The sequence below is a fragment of the Echiichthys vipera genome (assembly GCF_963691815.1).
Source record: "Echiichthys vipera genome assembly, chromosome: 2".
Lineage (NCBI taxonomy): Eukaryota > Metazoa > Chordata > Actinopteri > Perciformes > Trachinidae > Echiichthys > Echiichthys vipera.
In genome coordinates this window covers 2,115,600-2,135,653 of record NC_139827.1, presented here as the reverse complement: position 1 = coordinate 2,135,653, position 20,054 = coordinate 2,115,600, and the positions used below count along the sequence as shown (strand labels likewise).

At 45.4% G+C, this 20,054-nt stretch overlaps 1 protein-coding gene across 1 annotated transcript; it reads left to right on the top strand.

Annotated features, from left to right (window-relative positions):
- The first annotated feature begins 1,443 nt into the window (after positions 1-1,443).
- On the top strand, positions 1,444-16,444 carry capn9 (calpain 9). Its single transcript, XM_083921811.1, has 20 exons — positions 1,444-1,764; positions 5,112-5,181; positions 5,277-5,395; positions 6,306-6,439; positions 7,413-7,581; positions 7,666-7,749; positions 7,835-7,920; positions 8,853-8,930; positions 9,279-9,439; positions 9,552-9,709; positions 10,624-10,832; positions 12,312-12,348; positions 12,444-12,524; positions 12,720-12,777; positions 13,669-13,733; positions 13,827-13,895; positions 14,880-14,958; positions 15,125-15,241; positions 15,375-15,433; positions 16,191-16,444. Exons 1-20 carry the CDS (start codon positions 1,558-1,560, stop codon positions 16,215-16,217), a joined length of 2,067 nt encoding a protein of 688 aa, XP_083777937.1. The 5' UTR covers positions 1,444-1,557; the 3' UTR covers positions 16,218-16,444.
- Positions 16,445-20,054: the final 3,610 nt, after the last annotated feature.

The window sequence follows — 20,054 nt, the reverse complement described above, 5'->3', positions numbered from 1 at the left end:
GGGATAGAAGAGACGGGTTGGAGTTGTTGGCATTTTTGTGCCTGCAGTCATTTGCTGTCAGGTTGTGGTCATTCTGCATCTCTTTGGGTTTGCCTGGCGTCTCTATTGGGGTAATTTGGCTTCATTTTTCATTCTCTGGTTGTTTGGTGTCTCTTTGGCGTAATTTGGCATGTCTTTGCAGTCATTTGGCATCTCTTTGTGGTCATTTGGCATCTCTTTGGGGTCATTTGGCGTCTCTTTGGGGTCATTTGGCGTCTCTTTGGGGTCATTTGGCGTCTCTTTGGGGTGGCTCGGTGCCTCATTTGGGCCCCTTGGCATCGCTGTGGCTGCTTGGTGTCTCTTTGGGGTCATTTGGCGTCTATTTGGGGTACTTTTAAATCTCTTGAGGGTTGCTTGTTGTCTCATTGGGGTCATTTGGCGTCTCTGTGGTTGCTTGGTGTCTCTTTGGCGTCATTTGGAATCTCTTTAGGGTTGTTTGACGTCTCTTTGGGGGTAATTTTTCATCTCTGTGGGGTCATTTGGCATCTCTTTGGCATCTCAGTGGGGTCATTTGGTGTCTCTTTGTGGACCTTTGGCATCTCTTTGGCGTCTCGTTGGCGTCTTTGGGGTCATTTGGCTTCATTTGGTGTGTCTTTGAGGTAATTTTGCATCTCTTTGGCATCTCTTTGTGGTCATTTGGGGGTCATTTGGCATCTCTTTGGCGTCTCATTGGCATCTTTGGGGTCATTTGGCTTCATTTAGCGTTCCTTTGGGGTCATTAGGCACCTCTTTCGTGTCTCTTTGGCGTCTTTGGGGTCATTCGGCATCTCTTTCGTGTCTCTTTGGCGTCTTTGGGGTCATTCGGCATCTCTTTCGTGTCTCTTTGGCGTCTGTTGGGTCATTTAGCGTACCTTGGGGGTCATTTGGCTTCTCTTTGGCGTCTTTAGGGGTCATTTCGGCATCTCTTTGTGCTCATTTTGCCTCTCCTCTGTCAAAAACATCTTGTGAAGGCACAAAATTCGCCCCAAAATGCTGCATTCTGGCGTACTTTGGAAACTGGTTGGCAGAAATGTAAAGTTCACATTATTACTGTTGACGTAACGTTGGCTCATAACCTGTAACAACAAAAAAAGTAGTTTTAATTCCCAGAACTTTGCTTTTACTGTGAAATACCAGGTCAGATAAATACAGTTCAGACGCTGTAAACATGACAAAAGGTCAATAATCAACAACACTTTTGTGCAAAAGCCCATGAATTCATCGGCTGGCAAACCATCAGGAATGAATTCTTACAGTTTCCTGCAGGCCGAGCCCAAAGAGAGAGAGAGAGAGAGAGAGATAAGAGACTGAAGAGAGAAAGAGAGAGAGAGAGAGAGAGAGAGAGAGTCAGCAGGGGCGAGGTCCACCGCCACAGGAGGACAAACCAGTTTCTGTCTGGAGGGTGTGTACCTGACAGCTCTACCGACCTGACAGGCTCGTCCATGCATCACACACACACACACACACACACAGCAGGAGCCTCGCTCCATCACACACCCTGCTCACGTCTCCTTCGTCCGCCACTACGCTGAGCTGAAGATGCCTCTCCAGTCCACCCTGTCGGGCCGGGGCTCCGGCTCCAACCGGGCCGTGGACACGCAGTCGGACGGGAAGTCCTTTGAGGATCTGAGGCACGAGTGTCTGCAGAAGGGCGTCCTGTTTGAGGACCCAGACTTCCCCGCCGTCGACTCCTCGCTCTACTACAGCCAGAGCGTTCCTGTCCACATTGAATGGAAGAGGCCAAAGGTGTGTGGGGTCTCAGGTTTTGGGGGGTTTGCCTGGTGCTCTGGGGAAAGTTGTGCCTGAAAAGTGTTTAAAATGTCTGGAAATCTGCAAAAAAAATGTGTCTTTAATGCAGTTTTTTACGCGTTGAATGAATGAAATGTTGTGGTTTTCTCAGTGAACCAATAGCTCAACATTTGCTTCAATAGTCAGGTTGTTTTTAGTGATAAAATTGCACATATTTACTTTTTTAATAGGCTCTAAAACTCTTATAAAGACACAACAACTGTGGTTCAGTTCAACCTGAATAAATGAAAAGAGCATATGTGAGTCAGTGAGTGTTGGCAGCATTACAGAGAATCTGAAATTACTGATATTATGGTATTGAATAACGCCTTTATTTGAGTTTATTGCTTCGATACAAAAAAAAATAAACAATTAAGTATTTATCCAGGCGAAGCTGCAAAACCAGTTCTGCAAGAAAACGGTGTAAATAGAGTCAAGTGTGGGGGCAAGTTCCTCGCTGTGAGCGGCGCCTCACGCAGACTTTATCCCCACACGCCTCCACGTTATCTGCAGCCGCTCACGAGAGGAGCCCACGCGTCTGAGTGCTCTGCCCGTGACAGCGAAGTGATGTTCTCTCCTGTTTTTATTCTGCAAAAAGCTGCAAAACGACTGTAAAAGTGAAGCTGCAACGTTTCCTGAACGATACGATCAAATCACTAAAGCGTCCCACAGATGGACGTGTGGTAAACTTTAAAGACACGGAGCAGGTTTGACCGTCAAAGCTCATCAAATTACAGATTATTGCAACTTTAATCTCTGTACATTTACAGTATTTGTTAGATATGAAACAAACCTATAACCTAAAGTCTATAAACAGTGTTTTTTTCTATATAATAAATAAGAAATAACATTTAAAAGCATTAGAAGTGAAGGAAACGAGCTCCCTACACAGAAAGAAGTCTGTAAAATACAGTAAATTACCTTTTTGTCAGCACAAATACTATTATTAAATTAATTACATACATAAATAACTACTTTAACCACACAAGGGAAACGTTAAGAGTGACGTGCATTTAACAAAAACACCAAAATCTGTCTAATATTGCCTCAGTTTATGGAACTAATATGTAAAAAACTGTCATTTCGGGGAGACACACCCGGGCCGTGTGGAGATTTTTCAGCCATTTTCTTTCTCTGTCATGTTTTCTTTCATACAAGTGCAAAGAAAAACATCCAAAATCAACATTTAAGTGTTTATTTTACCACATTTGTCTCTTTGTGTCTGTACATTTCTCCTAAATTCAACAAAACTTAGCATTACATAACGCCTCATTTGCATATTTCAACATAACATTTCAGAAACGCTGTCATAAAACATAAACTGGGGTTTCAAGTTTCATGGTTATATATCAGTTATTTTATTCACCTTTAGTGTGAAAAAACAGAACGAAAGCTAAAATAATGGTTAATCGCCTGCAAAATATACGTAAATAAATATGACTTTTATTTGCAGCATTTCTACGACTTTAGTCTGAAACACTACGACTTTAGTCTGAAACGCTACGACTTTAGTCTGAAACACTACGACTTTAGTCTGAAACACAACGACTTTAGTCTGAAACACTACGACTTTAGTCTGAAACACTACAACTTTAGACTGAAACACTACGACTTTAGTCTGAAACGCTACGACTTTAGTCTGAAACGCTACGACTTTAGTCTGAAACGCTACGACTTTAGTCTGAAACACTACAACTTTAGTCTGAAACGCTACGACTTTAGTCTGAAACACAACGACTTTAGTCTGAAAACACTACGACTTTAGTCTGAAACGCTACGACTTTAGTCTGAAACACTACGACTTTAGTCTGAAACGCTACGACTTTAGTCTGAAACACTACGACTTTAGTCTGAAACACTACGACTTTAGTCTGAAACACTACGACTTTAGTCTGAAACGCTAGAACTTTAGTCTGAAACACTACGACTTTAGTCTGAAACTCTACGACTTTAGTCTGAAACACTACGACTTTAGTCTGAAACGCTACGACTTTAGTCTGAAACGCTACGACTTTAGTCTGAAACACTACGACTTTAGTCTGAAACACTACGACTTTAGTCTGAAACACTACGACTTTAGTCTGAAACGCTACGACTTTAGTCTGAAACTCTACGACTTTAGTCTGAAACGCTACGACTTTAGTCTGAAACGCTACGACTTTAGTCTGAAACACTACGACTTTAGTCTGAAACTCTACGACTTTAGTCTGAAACACTACGACTTTAGTCTGAAACACTACGACTTTAGTCTGAAACGCTACGACTTTAGTCTGAAACACTACGACTTTAGTCTGAAACACTACGACTTTAGTCTGAAACGCTACGACTTTAGTCTGAAACATTACGACTTTAGTCTGAAACACTACGACTTTAGTCTGAAACGCTACGACTTTAGTCTGAAACACTACGACTTTAGTCTGAAACGCTACGACTTTAGTCTGAAACGCTACGACTTTAGTCTGAAACGCTACGACTTTAGTCTGAAACACTGCGACTTTAGTCTGAAACACTACGACTTTAGTCTGAAACACTGCGACTTTAGTCTGAAACACTACGACTTTAGTCTGAAACGCTACGACTTTAGTCTGAAACGCTACGACTTTAGTCTGAAACGCTACGACTTTAGTCTGAAACACTACGACTTTAGTCTGAAACACTACGACTTTAGTCTGAAACACTACGACTTTAGTCTGAAACACTACGACTTTAGTCTGAAACGCTACAACTTTAGTCTGAAACGCTACGACTTTAGTCTGAAACGCTACGACTTTAGTCTGAAACGCTACGACTTTAGTCTGAAACACTACGACTTTAGTCTGAAACACTACGACTTTAGTCTGAAACGCTACGACTTTAGTCTGAAACGCTACGACTTTAGTCTGAAACTACGACTTTAGGCTGAAACACTACGACTTTAGTCTGAAACACTACGACTTTAGTCTGAAACTACGACTTTAGTCTGAAACACTACGACTTTAGTCTGAAACACTACGACTTTAGTCTGAAACTACGACTTTAGTCTGAAACACTACGACTTTGAGCTCATGTTCGTTACAATGACTCTACATTTCTTTCTTGGGCGTTCCTTCAGAGTAAATGCCTGAGTGTGTGTGTGTGTGTGGTTGTGTGTGTGTGTGTGTGTGTGTGTGTGTGTGTGTGTGTGTGTGTGTGTGTGTGTGTGTGTGTGTGTGTGATTAATATGCCTGGAATGTGAACACACCTTTGTAAGGCACCTGCGTCGCCTCTCAACTGTCGTTCTCTGGTGCCTCTTAAATAAACCGACCTGTTCTCTTCCTGTTGTTCAGGAGTTCTGCGAGAACCCAAAGTTCATCGTGGGCGGCGCAGACAGGACGGACATCTGCCAAGGACAGCTCGGTTGGTGCTCCAGTCGTCTAGTTTTTGTCTTTTTTGTTGTTGTGCCGTCGTGTTTCACTCGTTTACCCATGATGCACCTGTGTTTGTCACCACAGGGGACTGCTGGCTCCTGGCGGCCATCGCGTCCTTGACGCTCAAAAAAGATGCCATGGCCCGAGTCGTCCCCCAGGACCAGGACTTCGACCGCAGATACGCCGGCATCTTCCACTTCCAGGTATCCATCCATTCATCCATCCATCCACTCATCCATCCATCCATCCATCCACTCATCCATCCATCCATCCACTCATCCATCCATTCATCCATCCATCCATCCATCCATCCATTCATCCATTCATCCATTAATCCATCATCCATCCATCCATCCATTCATCCATCCATCCATCCACTCATCCATCCATTCATCCATCCATCCATGCATCCACCCATCCACTCATCCATCCATCCATCCACTCATCCATCCATTCATCCATCCATTCATCCATCCATCCATCCATCCATCCATTCATCCATCCATCCATCCACTCATCCATCCATTCATCCATCCATCCATGCATCCACCCATCCACTCATCCATCCATTCATCCATTCATCCATTAATCCATCATCCATCCACTTATCCATCCATCGATCCACTTATCCATTAATCCATCCTTCCATTCATCCATCCATCCATCTATTCATCCAATTATCCATCCATCCACTCATCCATTCATTCATCCATCCATCCATCCATCAATCCATCCATCCACTCATCATCCATCCACTCATCCATCCACTCATCCATCCATCCATCCATCCATCCATCCATCCATCCATCCATCCATCCATCCATCCATCCATCCATCCATCCATCCATCCATCCATCCATCCATCCACTCATCCATCCATCCATCAATCCATCCATCCACTCATCATCCATCCACTCATCCATCCACTCATCCATCCATCCATCCATCCATCCATCCATCCATCCATCCATCCACTCATCCATCCATTTATCCACCCACTCATCCATCCATCCATCCATCCATCCAAACGTATAATAATATAATCAGAGCAGTGAGCAGGAATGTGAAACCGCGTTGAAACGGCTAAATGTGGTAAAAACTGTTGCTCCTCAGTTCTGGCATCACAACCAGTGGCTGGACATCGTGGTGGACGACCGGCTGCCGACGGTGCGAAACCAGCTCATCCTGCTCCACTCCGCCTCCAACAACGAGTTCTGGAGCGCCCTGCTGGAGAAGGCCTACGCCAAGTAAACACACACATTTTCTATTATTTAAAGTAAAAAGGTGCATCCTCTGGAGAGTGTGAATGATGAACCTCACTGGATTTGAGTCCTGGTCCCCGAGGAAAGGTCATATCAGAAACATGTTTAAGCTAGCCTTCACCGTACTGCCCCGAGCTAACCACTGTTAGCCACATGCAGCTGTTAGCGGCTCTACCGGATTCTCCGTCAATAGTTGTTACACAAGAAAAAAAATGTCTGGACGGCTTATTTGATGAATGTAAGTGCGGAGAAAGATGATGGGATAATTTTGCGCAGGAATTACACTCTCGGTTAACGTAACACCGTTCTCCGGGGTCAATGTCACGTGTTGGTTGGACCCGTCCACCTCCGCTCCAGTCCGACCGAAATGGATTATGGTCTGATAACGACGCAGATAGATTTACATTTGAAAGCACGATACGTCTACATGCTGTATGAGACGGGCAACACGGTGGTGTGGTGGTTAGCACTGTCACCTCACAGCGAGAGGGTTCCTGGTTTGAATCCCGGCTGGGGCCCTTCTGTGTGGAGTGTGCATGTTCTCCCCGTGTCTGCGTGGGTTTTCTCCGGGTTCTCCGGTTTCCTCCCACAGTCCAAAGACGTGCAGGTGTTCGGTTCATTGATGACTCTAAAATTGCCCGTAAGATTGTCCAGGGTGGACCCCGCCTCACGCCCAATGTCAGCTGGTATCGGCTCCAGCCCTCCCGCGACCCCGATAGGGACAAGCAGTTGAAGATGAATGAATGAATGAACAACTATGAGACGGATCAAGATGTACAGACGTTCATGGTCGCTGTATGTGTCCATGGTGTAGACTTTTATTCTGATTTAAATGTAAAAGCTGACGTTCAGTCGCCAAAAGGATCAGATTGATCCCCTGGGGAGCATGAATATCCACCTCTCTGAGCTTCTGTCCCTTTGTTAAATCCATGTTTCCACCTGTGACGTTGATGTTTAGACTCCACGGCAGCTACGAGTCCCTGAAGGGCGGCAGCACCATGGAGGCCATGGAGGATTTCACCGGCGGCGTCGGCGAAGTCTACGAGACCAAGAACTCTCCGGGCAACTTGTTCTCCATCATGAAGAAGGCCCTGGACCGAGGCTCCATGTTGGGATGCTCCATTGATGTAAAGACCCCTCCCTCCCCGTCGTTTAGCATGTTCATCTCAGCCGAGCTCCTCAGCTCTAAACCTCTCTCTGTCGTTCTCCAGATCACCAGCTCTGCGGAGTCCGAGGCCAAGACGCCCACGGGCCTGGTGAAGGGGCACGCCTACTCCATCACAGGCCTGGAGGAGGTAAGACTGGGATCACGGGGACGAGGGGAACATGATAGAAAACATCCTGTGGTCTCCACTTCACTGACAACGAACACGCTTTCAGGTGAACGTCAGGGGTCAGAAGGTGCAGCTGATCCGGGTCAGAAACCCCTGGGGCCAGGTCGAGTGGAACGGCGCCTGGAGCGACAAGTAAGGACGCGAGAGGACGCCGCTTTGCCTTAACTTTCGAGACACGCAGAACATGTGGACAAACAACATCCTGCATCTGTCTGTCGTCCTGTTTTCTGTTGGTCTGTGTCTCTTTGTGGGCGCTCTTTGTAGTTTTGCATCTCTGCAGTTGTCTCTGTGGTTGTTTTGCATCTCGAAGTTTTCTTTGCTGTTGTTTTGTGCATCTTTGTGGTTGTTTTGCATCTCTTTGTGGTTGTTTTGCATCTATATACTGTTGTTTTGTGCATCTTTGTGGTTGTTTTGCATTTATCTGTTGTTGTTTTGAGCATCTTTGTGGTTGTTTTAGTCTCTCTGTGGTCATTTGCATATATAGTTTTGCATCTCTTTGTTGTTTTGCATCCCTGTCTTCCTACAGTTGTTTTGCATTTTGTGGTCGTTTTGTGTCTCTCGTCAAGTTGCATGTGTAGTTTTGCATCTCTTTGTTGTTTTGTATCCCTGCAGTCTTTGTGCATCTCTTTGTTCTCTGTGTCTCTTCAGTCGTTTTGCATCTCTGCAGTTGTCTCTGTGGTTGTTTTGCATCTATTTCCTGTTGTTTTGTGCATCTCTGCGTTCATTTTTTGTTTCTCTGAAGTTATTTTGCATGTGTAGTTTTGCATCTCTTTGTAGTTTTGCATCCCTGCAGTTATTTAACATCACTCTGTAGAGGTTTTGTGGCTCCTTTCAGTTGTGTTGTGTATCCCTGTAGTCTTTGATGTCGTCCTTTGCTGTTTGTTTTGCATCTCTTCACGGGCGTTTTGCATCTCTCTGTAGTCCTCTTTGTCTTTTTGTGTAGTTTCGAGTCTCTTTGTGTTTGTTTTTAGTATTTAGTGTCTGTAGTTTAGCATCTCTCTGTTGTCATGCCTGCGTGTCACAGTTGTCACCGATTGCTTCATCTCGTGTCTCTCGTGTTTCAGATCCAGAGAGTGGAATTATGTCGACGCAGCAGAAAAAAATCGCATCCTGCAGAACTCAACAGAAGACGGTGAATTCTGGTGAGTGCGCGTGATGAGTTTCATCCAAACTGAGGATTAAGAAATCAATTTAACCGTATACGACTGTGTCTTAGTGTTATTATTGTTTATTAAACATAAATAACACAAATGCAGGGATGTAGAGGACACAACAATGGCTGTGAAAAGGGTCAGAAAAGTCCAAACGAGTATATAGTGACACTTAAATCTGCAGTAAGAAGATTTTATCCAAGTCTGCAAAATGCATTTCAAGCTAGCTCCCGTTTCCTCTGGTGTCCTTTGAACACTGCATGTGTTGAGAGCACACAGCTGAACTCTTGTGAACTCACTGTATCCTGAGATGACAGCGACTGTGTCTCTGAACTCCAGGATGGAGTTTGGGGACTTCAAGAGGAACTACGACAAGGTGGAGATCTGCAACATGACCCCTGACTCTCTGACCGACAACACAAAGCGCCACTGGGAGGTCAACATGTTCGAGGGAAACTGGATCCGAGGCTCGACCGCCGGAGGCTGCAGGAACTTCATCGGTGAGATCGGCAGAAGGATTTGAGTTTGATTTGTCGCCCTTTGGCGTTAAACTCTCGGGGTACAGACCCCGGAACCTCCCTCTAAATCTCTCCGATCGTCTTCGATCCGCAGACACATTCTGGACCAACCCGCAGTTCAAGCTGCAGCTGGCGGACGCCGATGATGACGACGACGTGTGCAGCGTGATGATCGCTGTGATGCAGAAGAACAGACGGAAGCTGAGGAAGGAAGGAATGGACCTGGAGACCATCGGCTTCGCACTGTACGAGGTCAGAAAGACACCAGACGTGTTTTGGTTTTTTATCGGGTTTTGCAGATTAGTGCAATTTTATAAAAACATTTACAAAGAGGGGCGACATGGTGGGGCAGTGGTTAGCACTGTCGCCTTACAGCGAGAGGGTTCCTGGTTCTTATCCCGGCTGGGGCCCTTCTGTGTGGAGTTTGCATGTTGTCCCCGTGTCTGCGTGGGTTTTCTCCGGGTTCTCCGGTTTCCTCCCACAGTCCAAAGACGTGCAGGTGTTGGGTTCATTGATGACTCTAAATCACCCGTAGGTGTGAATGGTTGTCTGTCTCTGTTCGTCTCTATGTGTCCTGTGATAGACTGGCGTCCTGTCCAGGGTGGACCCCGCCTCACGCCTGTCCCAACAGGGACAAGAGGTTGAAGATGAATGAATGAATGAATGAATGAATCTACCGGTCAGTCTTGGTTCCTACCCTCACCTGTGGTCCTGAAAGCTGGGTCAGAACCCAAAGAACCAGGTCGTGGGTACAAGCGTCTGAAATGTGTTTCCTCAGGAGGGGGGCTGGAGTCTCCCTTAGAGAGAGGGGGAGAAGTTCAGCATCCGTGAGGAACTCGGAGTAGAGCCGCTGCTCCTTTGTGTTGAAAGGAGCCAGTTGAGGTGGTTCAGGATCATCTGGTAAGGATGAACCCTGGGCGCCTCCCTAGGGAGGTGTTCCAGGCACGTCCAGCTGGGAGGAGGCCTCGGGGAACACCCAGGACCAGGTGGAGAGATTAGATCTCCACACTGGCCTGGGAACGCCTCAGGATCCCCCAGTTAGAGCTGGTTAATGTGGCCCGGGAAAGGGAAGTTTGGGGTCCCCTGCTAAAGCTGCTGCCCCCGAGACCCGACCCCAGATAAGAGGCTGAAGATGAGATGCTTACATAATCGACTTTCTCTCTCAGGCTCCAGAGGAAGACGACCAGCTGGGAAAAGATTTCTTCCGCTACAACGGATCGAAGGCTCGCAGCAGGACCTACATCAACATGCGGGAGATATCGGAGCGCTTCACGCTGCCTCCTGGGAAATACGTGCTGGTCCCGACCACGTTCAAGCCCCACCACGAGGCCGACTTCCTCGTCAGGATCTTCTCTGAGAAGAAGGCCGGCGCTCTGTGAGTGTCACTGCTGACGGTTAAGTTTATACAACTAAAGGAGATGGTTAAGTTTAGACGACTAAAGGCGACGTTGAAGTTTAGACGACTAAAGGAGACGGTTAAGTTTAGACGACTAAAGGTGACGGTTAAGTTTAGACGACTAACGGAGACGGTTAAGTTTAGACAACTAAAGGAGACGGTTAAGTTTAGTCACTAAAGGAGACGGTTAAGTTTAGACGACAAAAGACAACGGTTAAGTTTAGACACTAAAGGAGACGGTTAAGTTTAGGCGACTAAAGGAGACGGTTAAGTTCAGACGACAAAAGGAGACGGTTAAGTTTAGACCACTAAAGGAGACGGTTAAGTTTAGGCGACTAAAGGAGACGGTTAAGTTTAGACCACTAAAGGAGACGGTTAAGTTTAGGCGACTAAAGGAGACGGTTAAGTTTAGACCACTAAAGGAGACGGTTAAGTTTAGGCGACTAAAGGAGACGGTTAAGTTTAGGCGACTAAAGGAGACGGTTAAGTTTAGACAACTAAAGGTGACGGTTAAGTTTAGACGACAAAAGGCGACGGTTAAGTTTAGACGACTAAAGGAGACGGTTAAGTTTAGACAACTAAAGGAGACGGTTAAGTTTAGTCACTAAAGGAGACGGTTAAGTTTAGACGACAAAAGTCAACGGTTAAGTTTAGACACTAAAGGAGACGGTTAAGTTTAGACGACTAAAGACGACGGTTAAGTTTAGACGACTAAAGGAGACAGTTAAGTTTAGACGACTAAAGGAGACGGTTAAGTTTAGTCACTAAAGGAGACGGTTAAGTTTAGACAACTAAAGGAGACGGTTAAGTTTAGTCACTAAAGGAGACGGTTAAGTTTAGACGACAAAAGACAACGGTTAAGTTTAGACACTAAAGGAGACGGTTAAGTTTAGGCGACTAAAGGAGACGGTTAAGTTTAGACGACAAAAGGCGACGGTTAAGTTTAGACAACTAAAGGAGACGGTTAAGTTCAGACGACAAAAGGAGACGGTTAAGTTTAGACCACTAAAGGAGACGGTTAAGTTTAGGCGACTAAAGGAGACGGTTAAGTTTAGACGACAAAAGGCGACGGTTAAGTTTAGACGACTAAAGGAGACAGTTAAGTTTAGACGACTAAAGACGACGGTTAAGTTTAGACGACTAAAGGAGACGGTTAAGTTTAGACAACTAAAGGAGACGGTTAAGTTTAGACGACTAAAGGAGACGGTTAAGTTTAGACAACTAAAGGAGACGGTTAAGTTTAGACGACTAAAGTAGACGGTTAAGTTTAGACAACTAAAGGAGACGGTTAAGTTAAGGCGCTGAAAGGTGACGGTTAAGCTTAGACGACTAAAGGCGATGGTTAAGTTTAGACGACTAAAGGAGACGGTTAAGTTTATCGATCGTTTTAAATGTCGACACAGAGAATCTCTGACTTTTCTTTTGACCTTTATCACGACTTGTGTTTGTGTCCTGCAGCGAGATGGGGAGCAATGTCGACGCCGACCTGCCCGAGGTAAGTACATCACCAGGGAATCAGTCCGTCAGTCAGTCGGTGGGTGGATCAGCCCGTTCCGTGTACTGGTACTGACGCTGCGTTGTTTCCTCCAGCCGCCCATGCCCTCCGCCCCCGAGGACGAGACGGAGGAGGAGAAAGGCCTGAGGAGGCTGTTCGAGCAGCTGGCTGGTGACGTAAGAAACCTTCCTCTTACCAAACACTCACATTTCTCTACGGTTTAACGTGAACTCCTTCTGAGGGGTCCTTGAAGTTCCCTCCTCACCCACACTGAGGACTGTGAACTTAACGATGGTGATGTTATAATAAAGCTCTTAGATGAAGATGAGCGTGTGTGCGTGCGTGACTTTAAAGTGTTGCTGTGTCTGCAGGACGAGGCCATCGACGTCAGAGAGCTCCAGCAGATGCTGAACGGCGTCCTCAGCAGACGTAAGTCAAGTAACGATTGACATCTTGTTGTAATTTATTCCCTTTTAGGTTTTAATGAACAGACATAAAGACACATTTATGAAACCGGTGGAGTGCTTACTCCGGGTAGGGAATGAGTCCTGACCCCAAGTGAAGGAGTTCAAGTACCTCGGGATCATGTTCACGAGTGAGGGGACGATGGAGCGTGAGTTTGGCCGGAGAACCGGAGCAGCGGGGGCGGAGTTGCAGTCGCTCTACCGCACCGTTGTGACCAAAAGAGAGCTGAGGAAGACAAAGCTCTGGATCTACCGCTCAGTCCTGGTTCCTACCCTCACCTGTGGTCATGAAAGCTGGGTCAGGACCCAAAGAACCAGGTCCAGGTCCAAGCGTGTGAAATGTGTTTCCTCAGGAGGGGGTCTGGAGTCTCCCTTAGAGAGAGGGGGAGAAGTTCAGCATCCGTGAGGAACTCGGAGTAGAGCCGCTGCTCCTTTGTGTTGAAAGGAGCCAGTTGAGGTGGTTCAGGATCATCTGGTAAGGATGAACCCTGGGCGCCTCCCTAGGGAGGTGTTCCAGGCACGTCCAGCTGGGAGGAGGCCTCGGGGAAGACCCAGGACCAGGTGGAGAGATTAGATCTCCACACTGGCCTGGGAACGCCTCAGGATCCCCCAGTTAGAGCTGGTTAATGTGGCCCGGGAAAGGGAAGTTTGGGGTCCCCTGCTGGAGCTGCTGCCCCTGAGACCTGATCCAGGATCAGAGGCTGAAGATGAGATGAGATGTATCAAAGTTGTACGTGCAGAAGTCATTTGATGCCCAAAATGCTGCGTAATCACCTTGGATCTCACCTGTGCCGTATGTTTCTGTACATTTTTTCTGTGATGCACATAAAAGAAACCTTCCACTTGTTCTTTGCAGGACGAGAGATCAAGTTTGAGGGCCTGAGTCTGAGCACCTGCCACAGCATCATCAACCTCATGGATGTATCCTTCCTCGTCACTCACTCACTTAGAACAAGAGAAACACTGTGACCACAGAGTTTGTTTTAAAGGTTTTGGTCCTTGACAGTGAACCAGGTGGACAACACAGGGAAGCTGGAGTTCCAGGAGTTTAAGGTCTTCTGGGAAAAGATGAAGAAGTGGATCGTACGTGTTGATTTACGTGTTTTAAAACTTTAAATCAGAGGTGGAAGGAGTCACACCAGTACTATGGGAGGATCACTGATCAGGGCTACAGGCACAAGATGATCACAAAGAGATGCTAAATGACAGAAAATATACACAAAATGAACACATGGAGACAGAAATGATGACAAAGACACACAACAAGACTAGAAATAGACATAGAAACTTAAATAGATGCAAAACCAGCACAAAAAGATTCAAAATGACTAAAAATAGATGCAAAACCACCACAAAAAGATGCAAAATGTCTAAAAACAGATGCAAAACTACCACAATAAGATGCAAAATGACTAAAATTAGATGCAAAACACCACAAAAAGATGCAAAACCACCACAAAAGATGCAAAACCACCACAAAAAGATGCAAAATGACTAAAAATAGATGCAAAACCACCACAAAAAGATGCAAAATGACTAAAAATAGATGCAAAACCACCACAAAAAGATGCAAAATGACTAAAAATAGATGCAAAACCACCACAAAAAGATGCAAAATGACTAAAAATAGATGCAAAACCACCACAAAAAGATGCAAAATGACTAAAATTAGATGCAAAACCACCACAAAAAGATGCAAAATGACTAAAAATAGATGCAAAACCATCACAATAAGATGCAAAATGACTAAAATTAGATGCAAAACCACCACAAAAAGATGCAAAATGACTAAAAATAGATGCAAAACCACCACAAAAAGATGCAAAATGACTAAAAATAGATGCAAAACCACCACAAAAAGATGCAAAATGACTAAAAACAGATGCAAAACCACCACAAAAAGATGCAAAATTACTATAAAATAGATGCAAAACCACCACAAAAAGATGCAAAACCACCACAAATAGATGCAAAACCACCACAAAGACGTATTAAACCAATAAAACAGATGTAAAATGAGCCCACAGAGAACCAAACTGAGCACTCGTGGTGTTGTTGTCGTTGCAGATGCTCTTCTTGTCTTTCGACACCGACCGCTCAGGAAAGATGTCGTCCTACGAGCTTCGCATCGCTCTCAAAGCTGCAGGTGAGCGGCCACACGACTCGTGTTTAGCTTATTCCCTCTTATTGTTCATATCAGTTTCAGTAAAGCAGTAGAGGAACTTGTTCTATTATAAATAAAGGATGTGAAAGTCTTCTTTAGAGTTTGTGAATAACTCCGCGTGTCTCCGTAAACCCCCGTTCCCGTGAAGGCATGCAGCTGAACAACAAGCTCCTGCAGCTCATCGGCCTGAGGTTCGCCGACGACAACTACGACATCGACTTCGACGACTACCTCACCTGCATCGTCCGTCTGGAGAACATGTTCAGTACGTTCAAACGCAGCCCTCCACCGGGTCTACGCCGCCTTAAAGTCTTCACATTCATACGGGTGTTAAAGGGAACGTGTGTGTTTCTGTGTGAGCCGCCGCATGGTGCTGATCTGACGTCTTTGTCTCGCAGGAGCGTTCCAGGTTCTGGACAAATTCAAGAGGGGACGAGTGAGCATGAACATGATGCAGGTAAATATTAACGTGACTGTTTCACCACAGCTGCTGAACCGGACGGCTAGGATTTTCTTTGTTTTAAGGTCGCACTCACACTGTGCCTCCGTACCGTGCCTGAACACGTTTCACGGGTAACGTCTGGTTCCTTTGACCAGTGTGAGTGCAACCGTACCACGTCTAGGAGCGGCACGCTTGCTGTCCACGGCCCGTTTGGGAGAGGTGGGCTTTAGTAAAGCACGTTTGCACGTGTACGAGCACGAGCGTGCGCACGTGAACGAGCACGAGGCCTACGGCGGTTCTGAGGTCATTTCCTGTGCGCCTGTTGGGACGTAGAAAAAAGAAGGAGGGACCATGCGCGGACATTTCAAACAATGGCGGCGAAAGGTTCACGTTGGTGTGATGCGGAGGTGGAGTGTTTACTGCAGATTTGGTCGATGAAAAGATTCAAAAACAGTCGACAAGACGCACAAAAACTCCGAGGTCTACGGAAAGATCTGGAAACAAAGCCACGCATCGCCATGACGTCATCAATGCGTGTGACGTGTTACGGCGTGATGACGTATAGGCAGCAAGAAGCATTCTCCGAGGCCCAGGTAGTGTGAGTACAAACGGGCCTGGAGGGGGGGGCAAGGACCCTAAAGCACGGGGCACGGGACGGAGGCACAGTGGGAGGGCGCCCTCACTTTCTACGCAGGAATGTTAAACAGAGGTTTTTGTCTCATTGACCTCTTTAATAACAAAAGTGCTGTTTTCTCCCCTCCCCTTCTCACAGCTCATGATGTTGGCGATGAACGTCTGAGGAGACGGCGAGCGCGAACAGAAGCCGCCAGAAGAACAAAAACGTGCAGCGTGTGTGTGAACACTCAGGGCGTCACGACGAACACACACTTTCTTTTCTACGTGTTTCAGATTTTCAGCTTGTCTCTGTTTGTGAAACTTTCTGCGCTAAAAAGAAACAAAGGGACGTTTGACGTGGTTTTTATTTTCTCTGTGCATGAACGCAAATAAAGTGGGAATCGAACCGGTGTCCATGTTTGTCATTATTCACCACAGTTTGTCTTTTATTAGTGAAACTCAGGCAACGTTGAAGTTTAGTTTTCATCAGATGACAAGCAGCTGAAACGTCTTTAAGGAAACTTAACCGTCACCTTTAGTCGTCTAAACTTAACCGTCTCCTTTAGTCGTCTAAACTTAACCGTCACCTTTAGTCTAAACTTAACCGTCTCCTTTAGTGACTAAACTTAACCGTCTCCTTTAGTCGTCCAAACTTAACCGTCTCCTTTTGTCGTCTAAACTTAACCGTCACCTTTAGTGACTAAACTTAACCGTCTCCTTTAGTCGTCTAAACTTAACCGTCTCCTTTAGTCGTCTAAACTTAACCGTCTCCTTTAGTGACTCAACTTAACCGTCACCTTTAGTCGTCTAAACTTAACCGTCTCCTTTAGTCGACTAAACTTAACCGTCTCCTTTAGTGACTAAACTTAACCGTCACCTTTAGTCGTCTAAACTTAACCGTCTCCTTTAGTCGTCCAAACTTAACCGTCTCCTTTAGTTGTATAAACTTAACCGTCTCCTTTAGAGTCTAAACTTAACCGTCTCCTTTAGTCGTCTAAACTTAACCGTCTCCTTTAGTTGTCTAAACTTAACCGTCTCCTTTAGTGATTAAACTTAACCGTCTCCTTTAGTCGTCTAAACTTAACCGTCTCCTTTAGTGATTAAACTTAACCGTCTCCTTTAGTCGTCTAAACTTAACCGTCTCCTTTAGTGACTAAACTTAACCGTCACCTTTAGTCGTCTAAACTTAACCGTCTCCTTTAGTCGACTAAACTTAACCGTCTCCTTTAGTGACTAAACTTAACCGTCACCTTTAGTCGTCTAAACTTAACCGTCTCCTTTAGTCGTCCAAACTTAACCGTCTCCTTTAGTCGTTTAAGCTTAACCGTCTCCTTTAGTTGTATAAACTTAACCGTCTCCTTTAGTCGTCTAAACTTAACCGTCTCCTTTAGTGACTAAACTTAACCGTCTCCTTTAGTGACTAAACTTAACCGTCACCTTTAGTCGTCTAAACTTAACCGTCTCCTTTAGTCGTCTAAACTTAACCGTCTCCTTTAGTCGTCTAAACTTAACCGTCTCCTTTAGTCGTCTAAACTTAACCGTCTCCTTTAGTGGTCTAAACTTAACCGTCTCCTTTAGTGACTAAACTTAACCGTCACCTTTAGTCGTCTAAACTTAACCGTCTCCTTTAGTCGTCTAAACTTAACCGTCTCCTTTAGTCGTCTAAACTTAACCGTCTCCTTTAGTCGTCTAAACTTAACCGTCTCCTTTAGTGGTCTAAACTTAACCGTCTCCTTTAGTGACTAAACTTAACCGTCACCTTTAGTCGTCTAAACTTAACCGTCTCCTTTAGTCGTCTAAACTTAACCGTCTCCTTTAGTGACTAAACTTAACCGTCTCCTTTAGTGGTCTAAACTTAACCGTCTCCTTTAGTGTCTAAACTTAACCGTCTCCTTTAGTCGTCTAAACTTAACCGTCTCCTTTAGTCGTCTAAACTTAACCGTCTCCTTTAGTGACTAAACTTAACCGTCTCCTTTAGTGGTCTAAACTTAACCGTCACAGAACACAAACAGACTAAAGACTCTGCAGGAGGATCAGAGCGCGGAGAGCAAGAATGTTGCTCCGACCTGAAGAACCGGAAACTTCTCAGAGCCTCAGACGTTTCCGGTGAGAGACGGAAAAACCCCGGAGTGAACTCTGCGCCCCCTGCTCCTGAACGCAACACGTGACCAAAGACAAATCATCCAAACATCCTGATTCAACACGACCTTTCAAAATAAGACACTGTGTTTGTAAAAACGTGCCGCGCACAAAGGGAGGTGTGTGTGCGTGTGTGCGTGTGCGTGTTCGATGTGACCTCTGCACGCACACCATCTCCATTCATGGTCCACACAGGGACTCCAACCAGCGGCCCTCCGGTTCCCAGCCGAGTCACCTATGGACTGAGCTGCTGCATGTTGTCCCCGTGTCTGTGTGGGTTTTCTCCGGGTTCTCCGGTTTCCTCCCACAGTCCTAAGACGTGCAGGTGTTCGGTTCATTGATGACTCTAAATCACCCGTAGGTGTGAATGGTTGTCTGTCTCTGTTCGTCTCTATGTGTCCTGTGATAGACTGGCGTCCTGTCCAGGATGGACCCCGCCTCACGCCACATGTCAGCTGGGATCTGCTCCAGCCCCCCGTGACCCCGACAGGGACAAGAGGCTGAAGATGGATGAATGAATAATAATCGTAATAGTAATAGGAATGAAATGTCAACAGGTTTCTTTCTTTTTCTTCTATAATTTCATAAATGCAACAAACTGTATTTTTTTTTTGTATATATCATAAAACTACATATATAACTATATAAACCTTTATAAGCTGGGACATCAAATATGTTTTGCGGCTCCAAACAAATTTGACTTGGCTCTTTTGATAGTAACGGTTGCAGACCCCCGGTCTATACTATATATACAATACAAACACTAATAGCTAAATAATGATGTTGGAGGTTTGTATTGGTGCCCTTTGCACGCGTGACCTTTGAGCTGCATGTTTGTTTCCATTCAACAGCAGGAAATGCTTCTGTGGGCGAGTTCTGCAGAGTGCAGGACTCCACTGCAGAGTCAAGAGCATGAATGCTCCCTTTGTTTGGGTTCCTGCTGAAGTGGAGGTGTGGAGGGCAGGGGAGGTGTGGAGGGGTGGAGGGCAGGGAACACATGTTTGGCAGGATGCACCTGCCAAACATGTGTTAAATAAATAAATCAAAAGTCATATGTGTTGTATGTATTACTTGTGTATTTGCACCGTGGGTCGAAGAGAAACTGGTTTCTCTCTCTAACTACATCTCTCTCCTCGTCTTCTTTCTGGCTTTTTCTGTGTGTGTGTGTACACGTGAGTGAGTGAGTGTGTGTGTGTGAGTGAAGATGTGTGTGTGTGTCTGTCCCTGAGAGTGTGTGAGTGAGTGAGTGTGTGTGTGTCTGTCCCTGTCTGTGTGTGAGTGAGTGAGTGAGTGAGTCTGTCTGTGTGTCTTTCCCAGTGTGTGTGTGAGTGAGTGAGTGAGTGAGTGTGTGTGTGTGTGTGTGGTGTGTGTGTGCGTGAGTGAGGATGTCTGTGTGAGTCTGTCCCTGTGTGTGAGTGAGTGAGTGAGTGAGTGAGTGAGTGAGTGTGTGTGTGTGTGTGTGTGTGTATGTCTATGTACGTGTGTGTGTGTACGTGTGTGTGTGGTTTGTCCCAGTCTGGTTCTGACCTGAAGTGGGTTTGTTGACATATTGTTGTAAATGTCCTTTTCTGTTCCTGCACAACACACTTTATGTATCTATATGTCATTGTGTTGGAAAATCTCAATAAAAAGATGTTTAAATAAATAAATATATATGTATATGGAAATGTATACTTTAACATATATAACTAATTATGTGCAAGTTAACAGTCAAAAACAACTGAAAATTGTGCAGTTTTGTGCAGAATGGTAGCAGGGGCTGAGCATTTGGAACTGCCTCATTTGCATATTTAAACATAAAATTAAAAAAAACTTTTAATACATAAAAACGCGTCTTAATGTCTGTATTTAACAGTGGAAGTTTCATGTTAATATCTATAAG

Coding starts and splice junctions, on each gene's coding strand:
- capn9 (XM_083921811.1), top strand. CDS start 1,558: ATGCCTCTCCAGTCCACCCTGTCGGGCCGGGGCTCCGGCTCCAACCGG. Junction 9,440..9,551: donor AGGCTGCAGGAACTTCATCG/GTGAGATCGGCA, acceptor TTCGATCCGCAG/ACACATTCTGGACCAACCCG. Junction 12,349..12,443: donor TCGACGCCGACCTGCCCGAG/GTAAGTACATCA, acceptor TGTTTCCTCCAG/CCGCCCATGCCCTCCGCCCC.